Source organism: Elephantulus edwardii, unplaced genomic scaffold (assembly GCF_000299155.1).
Source record: "Elephantulus edwardii isolate Elephantulus edwardi_28Jun2011 unplaced genomic scaffold, EleEdw1.0 scaffold00287, whole genome shotgun sequence".
In the NCBI taxonomy this organism is placed as follows: Eukaryota; Metazoa; Chordata; class Mammalia; order Macroscelidea; family Macroscelididae; genus Elephantulus; species Elephantulus edwardii.
The window spans coordinates 1,309,519-1,327,260 of NW_006400037.1; the positions used below are offsets into that span (position 1 = coordinate 1,309,519).

Sequence of the window (17,742 nt, forward strand, 5' to 3'; positions counted from 1 at the left end):
CTCAGCAGAAACCATGCGAGCTAGAAGATAATGGAATGGCATATACAGAAAGTTGAAAGGAAGCAATTGCCAGCCAAGGACACCCAGCAAAGATTTCCATCAAATATGAAGGAGAAATTAGAACCTTTGCAGAAAAGAAGGAGCTTAAAGAATTTGCTAAAACAAAACAACACAACACAACCCAGAATTTTGCAGCAAAGTCCTTCACACAAAGACACCAAAAGAAAGTGGATGGACCATAGTAACCACAAACAACAGAAAAAGAAACACGGCAAAATGGCAACATAAAAACCAGACTGACAATAATCTAAATGTGCCAATTAAAAGAAAAATCGTAATAGAATGGATTGTTGTTTTTGTTGTTGATTGCAATCAAGTCAAGCACAACTCACAGTGACCCTATGAACAAAAGTTGTTTCTCAAAGTTCATACAGTTTCCAGAGGTATATTGTTTAGGAAGTGAATGCCACTCCAGAATGTACTGGGGGAGAAAAATCCCATCAATAAGTTGCCTAGAAGAGACATATCTTAAAAATGAAAATAAAGATAGACTCAAATTCAAAGGCTGGGGGAAAATATACCCAACAAATGGCAGCCTCCAAAAAAGCAGGAGTGGAAATACTCTGTGGATGTATTCAGTGCACTGCACCCAACTAAACTCAATTTACTTTCAATTGCACGTGGTACATTCTCCAGAATTGATTCTACCTTAGGACACACTGCAAGCCTCAACAAGTTCAAAAACATTGAAATAATACAAAGTATCTTTTCAAACCACAGAGCCATAAACCAGAAATTAATGACAAAATTATAAAGGATAAAAAGAAAAACACCTATGGGAAGAAGGATAAACCAAAATGGATATCAGAGTCCCTGAAAATTGCACTGGAGCATTAAGAAGCCAAAAACAAAGGGGAAAGCTTTTGAAATTAAAGAGCTGAAGAGAAGATTTCAAAAGGTAGTTTGGGAAGACAAGACAAACTACTATAATGGAATGTGAGGAGACCTAGAATTAGAGAGTAAAAAGGGATGAACTCACTCAGTATTCTTCAAGCTGAAAAGAACTGAAAAACAAATTCAAGCCTTGAGTAGAATACTTAGGAATGCTATGGGTAAAATCTTGAATGATTCTTATTAATAGACATTAGGGTTAAACATTAATTGAAATATCTACCATATGATCTTCTCCTTATTGTACCTTGCTTTTCCCTTCACTCATTATGGTCCCAATCTTATATCTATTTGGTACTTTACTAACTTTTCCATCCAAGAATGATGCTATCTTGTGTAAATATTTCTTTAACTTTTTTATAATCATGGTCTTATGTAATATTTGTCCTTTTGTGACTGGCTTAATTCAGCATAATGTCTCTTAATTCATCCATGTTATGAAATGTTTGTAGAATTCTTTATAATTCTTTAATGTTGCATGGCACTCAGTTGTATCAATGTATCACAGTTTCATTCTTGATTTCTTATTGGATTGTTTCTGTCTTTTATATTATGAATCATGTTGCAATAAACATGACCGTTCATAAAAAAAAAATCTTGAATGATTCAGAAAAAGATGAAGGAAATACTCACTTAAACAAAAATAACTGACTGACACTAAAACAGTTCAGGAAATACCGTATCATCAGGAGCCAATTGTAATGAAGGAAAAAATTCAAGGGATACTGAAGGCATTGGGAAAAAAGAAGGCCCCAGAGATCAAAGGTACAGCAACTAAAAAGATTCAAATGACATATGCAGCCCTGGATGTTCTCACCAGTCTATGACAGGAAATTTGGAGGACAGCTGCCTGGCGGGCTGACTGTAAGAGATGAATATTTGTTCCCATTCCCTAGGAAGGTGATCCAACAGAATGTTGAAACTATGGTACAATATCATTAATATCACATGCAAGAAAAGTACTGCTGAAGATAATTTGAAAACAGCTAGCTACATTGAGAGAGAACTGCCAGACATTTAAGGTGGATTAAGAAGAGACCATGGCACCAGAGGCTGATGTCAGTCAGATGAATCCTGCCTGGCTGAAAACAAAGAATAGCAGAACAACATCTATTTCTGCTTTATTGACTATACAAAGGCATTTGACTGTGTGGATCATAACAAGTAATGGCTAACATTGGGAAGAATGGAAAATCCAAAACACTTAAATTGTGCAAAATCTGTACCTGAGCTACAAGGTTATAATGCAAACAGAGCAAGGGAACACTGCATGGTTTAAAATCAGGAAAGGTGTTCTCCATATCTATTCAATGTGTATGCTGAGAAAGTTATTTGAGAAGCTGAACTCTATGATCAATGTGGCATCAGGATTGGAGAAAGATAGCATAACCTTGATTACTGAAAGTGAGGAGAACTGGAAGCATTTGCTGCAGAAGATCAAAGACTGCAGCCTTCCATACAGATTGCATTTAAATCAAGAAAACAAAAATCCTAGCCACTGGACCAATAGGCAACAACATGACAGATGGAGAAAAGATTGAGACTGTCAATGACTTCATCTTACATGGATCCACAATGAATACTCTTGGCAGGAACAGACAGATTAGGATACTTACTGAATTGGGAAAAGTCTTCAGTCAGGGACCTCTCCAAGTTATTGAGAAGCAATGACTTTCAGTTTAAAGACTAAGATGTGCCTGATACAGGTCTTTTTATTCACTTGCTATGCATCTAAAAGCAGGACAATAACTAAGGATGACAGAGAAATGCCTTTGATTGTGGTGTCAGAGAAAAGGGCTGAATATACCATGGACTGCAAAAGAACAGAGATATGTCTTAGTGAAGGTGCAGCCAGTTTCCTTGGAGGCAAAGAAGACAAAGCTTTGTCTAACATACTTTGGGCATGTTGCTAGGAGAGGTTATTCCTTGGAGGGGGGGCATGTTGTTAGGGGAGATTATTCCCCGAAGAGCAACATCATGCTTGAGAAGATGGAGGGAAACAAATGAGAGAAAGATCCTCAACCAGGTGGATTGACACAGTAACTGTTGTAATGGGTTTGAGGGTGTTGGAGAATGTGAGGATGGCACAGGACAGAACAGGGTTCAGATCTGTGGTTAATAGGGTCACTATGAGACATACTCAATCCAATGGTACCAAAAAGCAATAACAGAACAATATTGGAATATAGAAGGAATTAAAAATGAAATTAGGAGTGACCGGAAGTCTACACACGAAGGCAGAGGGGAAGTTTTAAAAAACTCCACTGCTGATTCTTGGTGGAAAATTTCCCAGACCAGATGCCATCTACAGTCATGGATCTAACCTCCATCACAGGAGCACAGGGCTCAGGACATAGTGTGAATCTCCATTGCCCGGCATGATTAAGATCTCCACTTGCCCTGCGGAATCAGGTTTAAGTCATTAATGGGTACAGGATATGAACACACACTTAAGAGAAGACATTCAGATGGTGAACAGACAAATGAAGAAATGTTCAAAATCCCTAGATCTAAGAGAGATGCAAATCAAAATGACTATGAAATATCACCTCACTCCGGTGCTGTGGTTTAGTCTGTACACTCAAATTCTCAAAGAGAACAACAACAAAAAAGACCAGGACAATACACTGTGATAAGAGTTAAGACGCATGCCAACACCTAATGCAACACACCATAGGGCCTTGACCATAGAGGGCCAATTCATTACCATTGAGAAGGAACCAAGTCACAGCTGACCCTTCAGTGAGTCTTCAGTGCGGGACCTCCCTCAAGAGTTTGTTGTTATGTGCCATGGAATCAGAACGGACTCAGAGCTGACACTCCAGCAGGTTTTCAGAAGCTGTGAACTACACAAGAGGAGATTGAGCACCTTTCTTCTGCTGAGCAGATGGTGAATTTGAACTCTGTGCCAACTCCTTACCTTCTAGGCCACCAGACCTCCATTATTGTTGTTGTATACTGTTGAGTTGGAATCAGCCTGTAGCTGACCATCCAGCAGGTTTTCAGAGGCTATTAATCACGTGGAATTAGATTGCCCATCTTTCTCCCATGGAGCAGCTGATGCATTAGAACCACGAGCCATCAGGATTGCAGAGCAGCTTCTTACCACTAGGCCACCAGAGCTCCCCCAGAGCTCCCTTAGTGGCAATTAAAAAAAAAAAAAAGATCAGAAGGTCGCCTACAGAGACAAGCAAATGGAAAACATTATTTAATATAAAATGATGCAATTACCTTATTCCCTCTAAGTTGTGAATGCAATCCAGTAAATAAATGCATCTTAATAGTAAAAAAAAAAAATGAAATAGTTCCTTAAAACAAATGAAAATTAAAATACAATATATCAAAATTTCAGGGATATAGCTAGGCAAGCCTCAGGGAACAATTGCTAGCAATAGGCAAACTTGTAAAAAAGGAAGAAAGCAAAATTAATGATGTAAGTCAACATCTCCATCAAACAGAAAAAGAACAGCAATTTAACCTCACAGAAGAATAATCTAACCTCTAGAAGAAATGATGCTAGAATCAAGGAGATAGAAAACAGAAAAATAACTGAAATCATCAATAAGATCATAAACTGGTTCTTCAAAAGGGTCAATAAAATAGACAAACCATTGGAACATTTAAAGAAAAACGAAGACACAAATAACTTGAATAACAAATGAAAAGAGGTGCTATCACAACAGAAACAGCTACAATTAAATCGATAATAACAGAATATCATAAAAAGCTATACTGTGATAAATTTTAAAATCTAGAGGAAATAGACAAATTCCTAGAAACTCACACCTACCCAGAGAAACATGGATAGATGTTGAATATTTGAACAGACCTATTACAAAAGATGAAATGAGCATGTCATAAGTAGCCTCCTCTTCAAAAAACATCCTGGACCAGACAGCTTCATGGCTGAATTCTACCAGACATAAAGAGAAGACGTATCGCCAATTCTACTTAAATTATTTTAAAAAACAGGGAAAAAAAGGCATACTCCCTGAGTCATTCTATGAAGCAAGCATAACTTTAAATATCAAAACCAGTCAAAAAATTACCAAGACAGAAAACTACAGACCAGTATTTCTCATGAATATAGATGCAAAAATCCTTTACAAAACCTTAGCCAATGGAATCCAACAATATATTTTAAAAAATCAATTTATCATGATCAAGTGGAATTCATAACAGGTATGCAAGAATGGTTCGACATAAGGGGGGGTAGTCAACATAACTCATCACATTAACAAAGCAAAGAACAAGAATTACATGATCCTTTCAAGTGATGCAGAAAAGGCCTTTGACAAAATCCAACACATCTTAATAAAAACACTAAACAAAATAGGAATAAAAGCACATTTCCTCATCATAGTGAAAAGTATATACACAAAACCAAGAGCCAACGTTGTTCATAATGGAGAAAAACTAAAGGCAAACAGGCAGGATGGTTACTATCACCACTCTTGTTCAATATTGTCTTGGAAGTACTTGCTAGGGCAATTACAGCAAGATAAGAAGACAAGAGGCATCCAAATCGGCAAAGAGGCAGTTAAACTGTCACTATATGCCAAGGGTATGATAGTGTACAAACATAACTCCAAAGACTCAACAAAAAACTTGTTAGACTTAGTAGACAAATTTAGTAGAATGGAAGGATATAAGATCAATATACAAAAATTAGTGGGATTTCTGTAGTAACAAAGAGAACATGGAAAAGGAAACTAAGAAAGCAAAAACATTTACAATAACCAACCACAAACCAAGATACTTGAAAATAAATCAACTAGAGACACAAAGATCTTTAAAATGACTACTTCAAGAAACACTAAGAGATCTAACTAATGGGAAAAGCATTCCCTGTTCATGACAAGAAGACTCAACATAGTGAAATGCAGTCCTATCAAAAGTAATCTACATGTTTAATGTAATCCCAATCCAGATTCCAAACTCATTTTTCAAAGAGATAGAAAAGATAACTGGCAAATTTATTTGAAAAGGAAAGAGACCTCAAATAAGCAGAGCACTTCTAAAAAATAAAAATTAAGTGGGAGGCATAGCACTCCCTAATCTCAAAACCTACTACACAGCACTAATAACCAAAACAAAGCATGATAATGGTACACTGACAGACACATAGACTAATGGAACAGAATCAGGAATCCAGAAATTAACTCATTCATCTACAGTCAACTGGCATTCAACAAAGTAACAAAATCTATCAAATGAGGAAATGACAATCTTTTCAACAAATGGTCTTGGAAAAACTGGGTGTCTAACCTGCAGAAAGCTGAAGCAGGATCCACGTCTCATACTATACACAAAAGTCAACTCAAGGTTGATCAGACTCCTAAGGGTAAAGCCCCAAATCGTAAGAAACAAAATGGATCAAACATAAAAGGCCTAACCTACAGCATGAATAAGCTTGCAAATATAGCCAGAACTGCATAACCAAGCAAGAACCAAATTAAGAAATAGGCCCTTCCAAAAATTAAGTCCCTGTGTACATAAAAAAACTTATCCCAGTAAAGTAAAAAAACTTTCAGACCTGGGAAAAACATTTGGCAATGACAACTCAGGTAAAGGTCTCATAATGAAAGCTGACAGAATACTACAGGACTTAAACAAGGAAAAGATTGGTAACCCAATCAAAAAGTGGGCAAAAGACATGGAAAGACTTTACACAAAGGAAGGCATTAGATGGCCAACAGACGCATGAAGAAATGCTCAAAATCACTGGCAATAAGAGAGACGCAGATCAAAACCACAATGAGTTACCATCTCAACCCAGTAGTAGTGGCAAAGTTTATCAGGACAGCAAACCATAAATGTTGGAGAGATGTGGAGAGATTGCAACTCTTATGCACTACTGGTAGGGTTGTAAAATGGTACGTACAACCATTCTGGAAAGCAGTTTGGCATTTCCTCAAAAGGCTAAATAAACATAGAAATCCCATATAATAAAGCTAGCCCACTGCTAGGAATATGTCCCAAGGAAAATAGAACTGAGACACAAACAGATTTATATACCCATATTTATAACAGCATTATTCACAAAAGCAAGAAAATGGAAAAAGCCCAAATGTCTATCAACAAATTAAAGAGCTGAGAAATTATGGTACATTCACACAATGAAATACTATGAAGCACTAAGGAGTAACAATTTCAACAAATACTGTATAATATGCAAGAGTCTAGAGAGTATTATTATGACTAAACTAAGACTCACAAGGACAAATACTACATAAAGCCATTATTGTAAAAATAACTAGAATATGTATATAATAGCCCCAAGAAGAAAGGAAAGTGGGGCAACAGCAGAGGGCAGGGAGGGGAGGAAATCACTGGGATATTAAGAGTTTGGTGAGTGGAGTCAGGGGGCAGGTAAAAGAATTAGGATTCAATGAGGACCTGAAAAGACAGGGTACAAGTATAGATCCGGGCTGGGCACGTGGGCCCATCCATGGCGTCCTGGCCTTTCACGGTCACTCAGATGCTGTCTGCGCCTGGGGTTACAGCCCGAGTGGGACTGGAATCCAGCCCTGGCTTCTGCCATGACTCGGGGCTCGATTGTTTTTGTTAAAGTGTTAGAAACATGGCATTAAGAGAATGGTGTCTATTTACATTTTTTTTTAAAAAAGTACATAGATCCATATGATTAATGTTTGAAACACAATGTGAATGCAGAAATGTAAAATCCAGTGTACAGGAATGATACACAGGTATATGAATTTTGCAAACCAGTATTAAATATTTTTTAAAATCAGAAGACACATTGCATTGAGAAAATTTGCTGGCAAGGTTCACCTCTTATTGTTCACAGGGTTGCGTTGAGTTGTAACAGTCAATGTGAAGGCACCTAACAAAAACCTGGTAACGTTGTTGTTGTTATTGTTAAGTGTGGTCAAGTTGTAGATGACTCATAGAGACCTTATGAACAAAAGACCTGGACACTTGTATAACTTCAGTCCTTTTACCATACTCATAGTTTCCAGAGGCAAGCCATTTCAGAAGTGGATGCCACTCCTGCTTCCTGTTAGGGTTAGTGGACTTAAAGAAGAAATCAGAGAGAACAGGGGAAAGCTTAATGCAGCTTGATTAAAGACGGGCAAAGGGAGCTCTCGGGTGAGTTCCTCATCCTGGGGGGGTAAGTGGAGCTCCAGGGTGAGTTTCTCATCCTGGAGATGCAGAATGGGAAGTCACACCATGAACTTACTGCGGATGATTTTTATAAACAGAGTCTTTAGGGAGTGACATTTAGGAGCCACCTGCTAGCTCAGCCAGACATGCAAGGCCATTTGCTCTTCTTATCAACAACAGGTAAAGGCATCAGCATTTGAGTTCTGAATTTTTCATTGTTCTCTTTGGCCCCCTTTGCCCAGACTAACACTTCCAAGCTTGTTTTAATTGGGAAGCTCCACCAAACACTGTCCACCATGGGTAACCATTATCACATTTGACACATCAGTGTCACAGTGTTTAGCATCACAGCAACCATGAGTTACCGCTGTACAGCAATTCACAGACCAGCGCTATATCACTTAGAATTTGACAAAAAACAATTTAAACCAGGCCTGGGGGCCACAGATTAAAATCTCCCACCTTTGGCTTGGTAGCATAACTTTTTCTGTCCACTAAGCCAACAGAGCTCTATGTTGTCACTGTTACTGTTAAGTGGTAACATTATAGCCCCAAAAATATATTAATACAAAAATTGCTTTCTTGCTAATGCAGTTTGCCCTACTAAGAAAATTCTAGTATTTTTCAGTGTATGAAATTAATCTCACTGCTGTTGTTATGTTGGGTGTTGCTGAGTATGACCCTATATGAACAACAGATCTGACTCCTGGCTTATCCTGGGCCATCCTCATCACCTCTGACATACTTGAAACCACTGCTGCATTCACTGTGTCAATCCATGCATTTGAGGGTCTTCTTCTCTTTCACTGACCTTCCACTTTTCCAAGCATGATATCCCTCCCTTTCTAGGTTTAAGCAATTTTCAAAATCTATAACGTTCAGTTAAAAATCCACAAAAAATAAATCCTACTAGTTTGATTAGACCATCTACTTTCCAGCAAATATGAAGTCCCATGAACCCACTGAACCAAAAAACTACTGGCTTTGTCCATAGACTCTCCCTTCAAAGTTTCTGGTTTGAAACAGAAGCAATCCTTTGATCCTTAAACAGGAAATGAGTTCATGAGTGTTGGGTGGTTTTGGTTATTTTTCTGTTTTTCCTTCCCGCCCAATCCCTCCTATTTGCTTTTCTCTTTGGGGGGAAAAAAAAATTCTTTCACTGTTGTTCCATGAGTGTTTTTAATGGGAATAAAAAGCTTAAAAAAACAAATTATTTATTAGCCACAGGATATCCAGTCAATGTTCAGGGAGCTTCTAGGAATGAAATATGAAGAGAAAGTGAATAAAAAGTGATAGTGAGCTGATGAAGTTAGAACACACACACACACACACACACACGGCCCCGCTGGAAGAGGTGCTGCCTAAGGTGGCTGCCCGCCCATCTGCTAAGAGGCTCCCACTGTGTAAAGGGCTATATTCCAGGAGTGGAGATAAAAATTAAACCTCTATTTGGCAGTATTTAGCCTAAAAGTAATAAAGCAAGCAAGCTTTAGGTATTAAACACCAAGGATAAAAATACAGGGAATCTAATCTGTGGACCTCTGACGGCCTAGCAGTACGAAACTGCACTACAATCCCAGAGGTACACAGTTCAAATTCACCAGCTGAGGAACAAGGATTGGCAATCTCCTCCTGTGCGATTTACTGCCTCTGAAAACCCACTGGAGGATCAGTTATGAAGTCGGTTATGACTCAATGGCACACAACATAAGCCTCAAGGTAAAAGTCTTCACAAGCAACAAAAGTAAATCTTTGGACCACAGCATTTTATTACAAATTAACTTAAAATGTGGGAGCTCTTTAGAGATTAGCTCTAAACAGAGCAGAGGATTGCTGCATGTGTTGTTTGTGTACAGGTAGATAACTAACAGATGACACAGGGAGATGATAAACATAAAAGCAGGCAGATAGAACCCATTTTAAAAGTTAACTATTCAGTCAAATGCAAAACTCCGTACCATTGTGTTAGACTGATAGCTGATCCACCATTGCATTTTTAAGCCTGTAAACAAATGGGAGAAGACTGTCTATCTTTCTCCCATGGAGCTGTTTTAACATAATAATTCTCAATCTGGTTTAAAGGGGAGTATTAACAGGTAACTTTTCCAAAGTCCAACAAAAGAAATATATCAGGAGAAACAACAAATTTGGAGTGAGAGTGCTTTAATAGTTCATTTAATAATTCATTTCCAGAGACAAATACAGAAATTGCAAGCAGTATAAGTAACAGTAATGTTTTCCTTCTATATAGAAAGTGCCTACTTTTTATACAACTTAATAGAGAAACACTTCTACTAAAATCAGCACAAGGAAAAAGCTACACAACAGAAGAAAACTACAAGTCAATTTTAAAATTATTTATCCTTGACCATAATTGTGAAGATTTTCTTTCCAGGTCCCAGGGGAAATGAATGGAAAGCTGGAAATTCACAGAGTAGACTTCAGCTTCGGGCCACAGCCGTCTGGGGCTGCTCAGATTGCAGCTGTTTGCCAAGGTATTCCCTGAAAAACAGATGTAAAATAATGAGATCATTCAGGATTTAAATTGCAAAGAAATTATTTCGAAACTGAAGTACAGTATGGACTGTCATATAAAGTTTAATGAATTTTAAAATATATTTCAATAGACATAATAAAACTAGTAATAAAACCCAAACCCACTGCATCACGTGGATTGAAACTTACAATGACCCTCCTTCCTATTTCAGACTGTAAATCTTTATGAGAGGGGAGTCCACATTTTTCTTCCTCAGAGCAGCTGGTGGTTTCAAAATACTGTGCTTTCAGTTAACACACCACCAGAATTCCTTAGTAAAACTAACTGTTGTTGTTGCTGTATACCATCGAGTCAGAACCGACTCTCCAGCGGGTTCTCAAGGGCATTAAATCACATGAGAGAGGACTGCCCATCTTTCTCCTGAGAAGCTCCTGGTGATTTCAAATCATCAAAGGGGGTTCACCTTTTGAATAGCAGCTCACCTCTTTATGTGCTATGCCACCAGAGATGCCAAGAAGTTAAAATTCAAGACTATAAGGAAAGTCCACGAAGTGCCTTCCTGGTGTTAACTGCTCATCTTATAAGCATGTTTATTGTCTGGATGAATATTAAGCCACAGAGCGGAGTTCTGTTCCAGCTGAGTGTTGTTCCAGGGTCAGTGAATACCCTAGGCACAGGGGTTCTGCGAGTCTCTCTTAGACAAACGTGGTCACTTCTGTGATTTGATTTGCCCCACATTTCTCTCCCTGTGTCTGGGGTCCCTTTTAGATTGGGCAGCAGTTGGTAGCGGTGCACGGTGCAGTTCTTCAGGTCCCAGGCAGTGGAGACTGAAGTCTGTGTGATCCATTAGTCCTTTGGACTAATTCTAACTAGGAGCCTTTGATTTTTCTTTGCTCTTCCTGTGGACTAGTGGTAAGGAGCTGCACTGCCAACACAAATGCACACAGTTTGGATCCATTAGCTTCTCTGCAGGAGAAACCTGGGAAATCTCCTCTGCCTTATAATTTACTGCCTGAGAGAACCCACTCACGGGTCAGCTATGAGTCAGTCCTGACTTAATGACACGAAATAACAACTTCATTCCTTTTTGCCAGTTTTTAAGGCTTCAGTCATTGCTTATCAAAATAGGATGCAGAACATTGCTTTCGTGGACTCACATATGTCCACTGACCTTGATATTCCTCGAGGATATAGTCCTGAGGCCCTCAGGGTGTTTGGTGGTGATTAAGAAATGGATATAACTTTGCTGCCTATTGAATCTACCATACTCATTCTTATATTTACAACACATAAAAATAGTTATATGTAACTATCTCATCTGACAAACCTATGTGTGTGTGGTCATGAATATAGTCTTTCCCCTGTCATATCTGTTCAGTTTGTGTGTCTGTCTACATATCCACTTGTAAATTAATACTTGTTATTCGTGACAGCGCAGAATTTTGCTGTGTAGTTGTATATACCTTTGCTATCTGTGTCACACTTCTTTCTTTCTTATTGCCTTCTAAAGATATTACGCTGATCACCTCTTATTGTATATTGCCTTCCTCTTTACCCATTTAATATGTCTATTATTTAGTTACTGATTTCTTCTTGCCTCCTCCTCTACATGCATCTCTGATATCAAAAAATGGTTGCTTTTTTGTCAAAATTTTCCTTAACGTTTTATAATAGTGAACTCATCCAACAGTAATATTTTTATGACTATTCTGAGGCTTCATCTGACGTACTTTGATCATGTTGTATGGAGAGACCGGTCCTTGGAGAAGGACATCATACTCGGGAGGGTGGAGGGATGGCGCAGGAGAGGAAGACCCTCTATGATGTGGATTGATTTAGTAACTGGGGTAATCGGGATGGGTGTGTCAGAGACAATGAGATTGGCACAGGATAGAGCAGGGTTTAGGGCTGTTGTACTTAGGGTCGCTATGAGTCACAAGCAACTCTGGCACATAACAACAACAACAATAATTTATTTCATGTCTTCCAAATTCATTCATGTTATTTGATATTCTGTAAAATCTATATTAGTCTTTAATGTTATGTCATAATTCCATTATGTGTATGTAATGTGGTTAGTTTATCCATTCATCCATTAGTAGACTTAGGTTGTTTCCATCTCTTTGCTGCCATGTATAATGCTACAGTGAGCATTTCTTTAATGTATCAACATTCAGCTCTGTGGCTCAACTTTCAGCCAGACAATAAACATAAGATGAATAAGAACACCAGAGAGGTACTCATTCCTTAGAACAATCAATCAGACTACATAAAAAGGGTAACATTTGTCCAGAGAGAAAACGTGAGTATGCAGGAAGGGATAGGACAGACGAATGGACAGAAATAAGAATCCCAGGCAGAAGTGGGAAGAGGTCTGTAACAGTGTGGGACTGTAATTAATATGATGAAACAAAATCTGCATGAACGTTTAGATGGAAAAGCAATTCTTCCATAAACTTTCACTAAAAGAGGAAGCAATCTGTTTCTATGACAACTGGAAAAAAGCAAATTCGAGCTTTCCTGAACTCAGTGCTCAGGATAACTGTCAACTACTAATAGACCCGATAGAACCAACGGTTCCATCCTGCCCAGGGCTGGGAAGCATGGTTCCAACCAGACTTGTGGGACAAAGAGGAAACCTTTGGGAGAAAAGCAGGAAGATGGGACTGATTCCTTCACAAAAGAAACAATATTGGAGGTAGGTGTAAAGTATGAGGATAGTAAAACACAATAGTGATGCTTCAGTTCCTCTATATTCATGTTCTGGTCCTTTGTTTTTCTGCCCAAGGATGCTTACTGTAATGACCTCTCCCACACTTACATTTTTTTCCTACACAACAGGTGGGCCAAAGGCAAGCACTGCTTTTTCATTACCTTGACATCTGGCTTTGAGATAAACCAGAGACTTTTCTGCTCAGTCTGTGTAATTTGTGTAATTTAGAATTTGAGAGAAAGACATACATATGTTAAATGTCCAACTGAGAACTCTTGAACAAGAGTCCCAGAGAGAATTGTGTGAATCCAACTCATGACATAATGCATCACAAATGGCAAAAGCCACCAGAAGAACTCAACTGGACCCGTGGAAAGAAGTCTGTTATGTTTGTCATTCTTAAAGCACCAGTGGGAGACAAATTGTGGTGTTATAACTGTGTGTTCTGATGTTCTGGCCCGCTCATTGTGAATGTGGACATGTTTGGAAATAAGTCTTTGAAGATGTGATAAAGCTAAAAGGAAGGCTGTTTGGTGAGCTGAACTAAAATCCTATGCAAAAGAGGAGAGAGACAGACCCAGGAAGATGGCTATGTGAAGGCAGAGTCAGAGACAGGAGCAATGTTGCCACAATTTATGAAGTGCTGACCCCACTAGAAGCCTGCAGAGACAAGGAAGAATCTTTAGTGAGCTTTAGCGAGGCCTGGCCTCCCTGGTACCTTCACTTCAGAACTCTAGCCTCCAAAATGATAAAAGAATAAGTTTCCCCATTCTGAGCTACTCAATTTGCGATTGTATAGAAGACCGAGAAAACTAATACACATCAGTCAAATGAAAGAGACAATGATGTGAGAGCCTAGACAGAACTTTAGAGGATAAGAACTCCTTTGAACTTGATTTGTGAAACTACTGTGTCTCACAATAGTTCCTCTGATACAAGATACAGTCACTAAAACAATTCTCAAAATTCAAAGCCCAATATTTGCCTCAGCACCTCTATGACTACAGGCACAGGGCAGGCTTGGCACAACATGCCTGGTGCTGGGTCACAGTATGGTCTGGAAGATTTGACAATGTTCTGCCACAGGCCACCACGAGAGCCTGCGTTTGGATACTTCCACATAGCGCCCTCTTAGTCCTTACAACACCCTGAGCATGGAGTAAACAGGAGGCTACTCAATGGCATGACTGAGAAAATTACATGAATGGGGCTCTCACTCCATCTCGTCCAACCAAACAGGAGACTGGAAAGATAGACACAGATTTTTAAATCCAATAACTGGATGTGAAAAACTTGTTCAAGTTAATGTTATATTGCTGCTGTTGTTGCTGTTAAGTGCTATCGAGTCAAGTATGAATCATAGCAACCTTATGAACAGCCGATCCGAACCCTAACTGATCTTGTGCTGTCCTCATCATCTATGATACACTAGAGTCCACTGCTGAAGTCACTGTGTCAGTCTACCTCTTTGGGTCTCTTCCTCTCCTTTGCTGACCTTTCTTCTTTCCAAGCATGATGTCCCCTTCCAAGGAACAGTGTCACCTAGCTATATGTCCAAAGTATAAAAGACAAAGCTTTGCCATCTTTGCCTCCAAGGAGCACTCTGGCTACACTTATTCCAAGACATATCTGTTCTTCTGTCAGTCCACTGGATAGTCTGTACTCTCCTCCAGTACCACAACTCAAAGGCATCAATTATTCTTCTGTCATCCTTATTCACTGTCTAGCTTTCTGATGTACAGCAGGTGATTGAGAAGACCGTGGCCTGAATCAGGCACATCTCAGTCTTCAAATTGACATCATTGCTCTTCAGCATTTTAGAGAGACCACTGACAGCAGTCTTTCCCAATGCAATACAACTCTATTTCCTCACTGCTGGTACCAAGAGTGCTGAAAGCAGATCCAAGCAAGATGAAATCATGGACAGCTTCAATCCTTCAATTGTAGATCCAAGCAAGATGAAGCCACGGACAGCTTCAATCCTTCCTGCACCTATTACAATGATGACTGCTAGTCCTGTGATGAGGTCCTTAGTTTTTCTTGATGTTGAAATGCAATTCATACCAAAGGCTGAAGTCCTTGATCTTCTGCAGCAAGTATTACATATCCACCTCACTTTCAGCAACATAAGTTGTATCATTTGTACAACACGGGTTACTGATGGCTCTTCCTCCAATCCTGATTCATCTTTCATAGGGTCCAGCTTCACAAACTATTTGCTTAGCATACAAATTGAATAGACATGGATAAAGGACACATCCTAAAACACACCCTTCTTGACTTTAAATCATGCAGTTGTTTCCTTTCTCCATTCATATAACTCCTTAATCTAGTATAGATTTTGTATGAACACAATTAAAGTGTTCCCGGATTTTCATTCTTCTCAATTTTAGCCATAATTTGTTACAATCCACACAGTCAAATGCCTTTGCATTGTCAATAAAACACAAAAGACATTCTTTTTATATTCTCTGCTTTCAGTCAAGATCCATCTGACATCAGCAATGATATTACTAAATCAGCCTCTTCTAAACCTAGCTTGAAGATCTGGGTAGTTCCCTATCAATGTATTATTCTAGCCATTTTTTTAATGATTCTCAATAATATTACATTAGTATTAGACAAAAAGAAAAGGCTCTTACTTCAGGGGATTGCAAAGTACATATAGAGATATTTTAAATAATTTCAGTACTGAAGCAATCTCAGCATACACATGAAAATCAGTACAAGGACACCCATAGGAAAGTCAGAATGGACACATTAGAATGTCACTATCTTCCAGACTACCAAATAGGCACACTCTAATCGTTCGTGGCTCACAATTCACTAGAATGAATTATCATACTTAAGGCTACGTTTTTATTAGAGTCAAGATGAGATCAAGGAAGGATCACAGTGTGGGACTTCTATATCCTCAAGAGGAATAAACATCCTCCTCTGAGCCTCTGAGTTCAGTAAATCTAACTGCCTTCCCATGTGGCCATAACAGATTACAGTATGCACCCTAAGGCCCAGTGGTAAAGAGTTGTGCTGCAATCCCAAAGGCATGCAGTTCAAATTCACCAGCTGCTCTGCAGGAGAACAATGGGCAAGCTCCTCCTACTCAATTCACTTCCTCTAAAAACCCACTGGAAGGTCAGCTATGAGGTGGCTCTGACTCAACAGCACACAACAGTAAAAACAACAAGGCTCAGTCACTGATGCCCCAGGGGTTTGATCTTGTTCTGGTCAGTGTCTACTCACTAGCCTCAGATGTTCATCTGACTGGGAGGGGGGAAAAAAGAGCAAAGAAAACAACCTAAATCATCTGGGATTCTAAAATCCTTGAAACTGGGGGGAAAAAGGAGTACACTACACTAAGACTTGCTTTCATCTTTGAAAAACATCAAATTACAAAGCAGTTCACATAAGGAACACATTGCACCCTTCAAGGTAGGACACAACTTCTAGTTCACTGGCTCCTCAATGACCATGAAGCATGTACACTTGTATCCACCATTGTACTAAAAAAGCTGCCATCCAGTTCCTACCAAAGCACCCTGAGAAAGCTGGTATTTTATAGGACTGGTCTAAAAATGTCCTTCACTGTCCAAATGCTGACTCTCCCTGGCAGTTCAAATCCACTAGCTGCTCCCAAGAGAAAAATGGACAATCTCCTCCAGTGCAATTTACAACTTTGGAAACCTACTGGAGGGTCAGTTATGAGTTGATTCCAACTCAATAACAATGAAAAAGAGATTTGAGATTTGGTAAAAAGAAAAATAAATTTTACATAGTGTGGTTTTCTTTTCTGCTGACTCACTATAGTTTAAAGTGTTTATCTCTCACATCTTATTACAATTTTTATTATATACAAAGTGCATTTTATTTTCATATATGTAACAAAAGAATCATGTAAAAATTATAATGGTCTCTTTCATCTTTATGGAATTTACAGGAAAATATTTACATTTCTAAAGTAATAATGAATAGTCAAGCTGACTCCTAGACATTTTAGTAACAAGCATCATGATAAGCAACATGACACATTGTAAGGTTATAACAAACAGTTGAATGGCAGGGACAGTGTGTGTAACCCAGATCTGTCCAATGTTAAAATTCAGTTTTCCTTACTACATGACACCACTTATGGCACATTCCTCCAACCCTCACTGGTTAGGGCTATATTACTCTACAATTATACAGTAGTGAGAATAAAGAGTTTAAGAACATCACAATGTAAATCCTAAATCTTTTTCTCAAGTATATTTTCATAATTATTGGCCATTTCATCCACCAAAAGCACCTAAATTCAGAGATGGACGATCTATCAACAATCTGCGTTATGCAGATGACATAACCCTGCTCGCTGAAAATGAGGAGGACCTCATGCACTTACTGCAGAGGGTCAAGGACTGCAGCCTTCAATATGGACTGAGGATCAATGTCAAGAAGACAAAAATTCACACCACTG

General features: G+C 38.7%; 1 protein-coding gene across 1 annotated transcript in view; it reads right to left on the minus strand.

Moving 5' to 3' along the window:
- Window positions 1–10,520: 10,520 nt before the first annotated feature.
- Window positions 10,521–17,742, minus strand: part of LOC102866574 (V-type proton ATPase subunit H-like) — a 130,933-nt gene continuing 123,711 nt past the window's right edge. Inside the window, exon 13 of the mRNA XM_006900537.1 lies at window positions 10,521–10,581. Coding sequence (XP_006900599.1) covers window positions 10,521–10,581 — 61 coding nt within the window. The remainder of the gene's footprint in view (window positions 10,582–17,742) is intronic.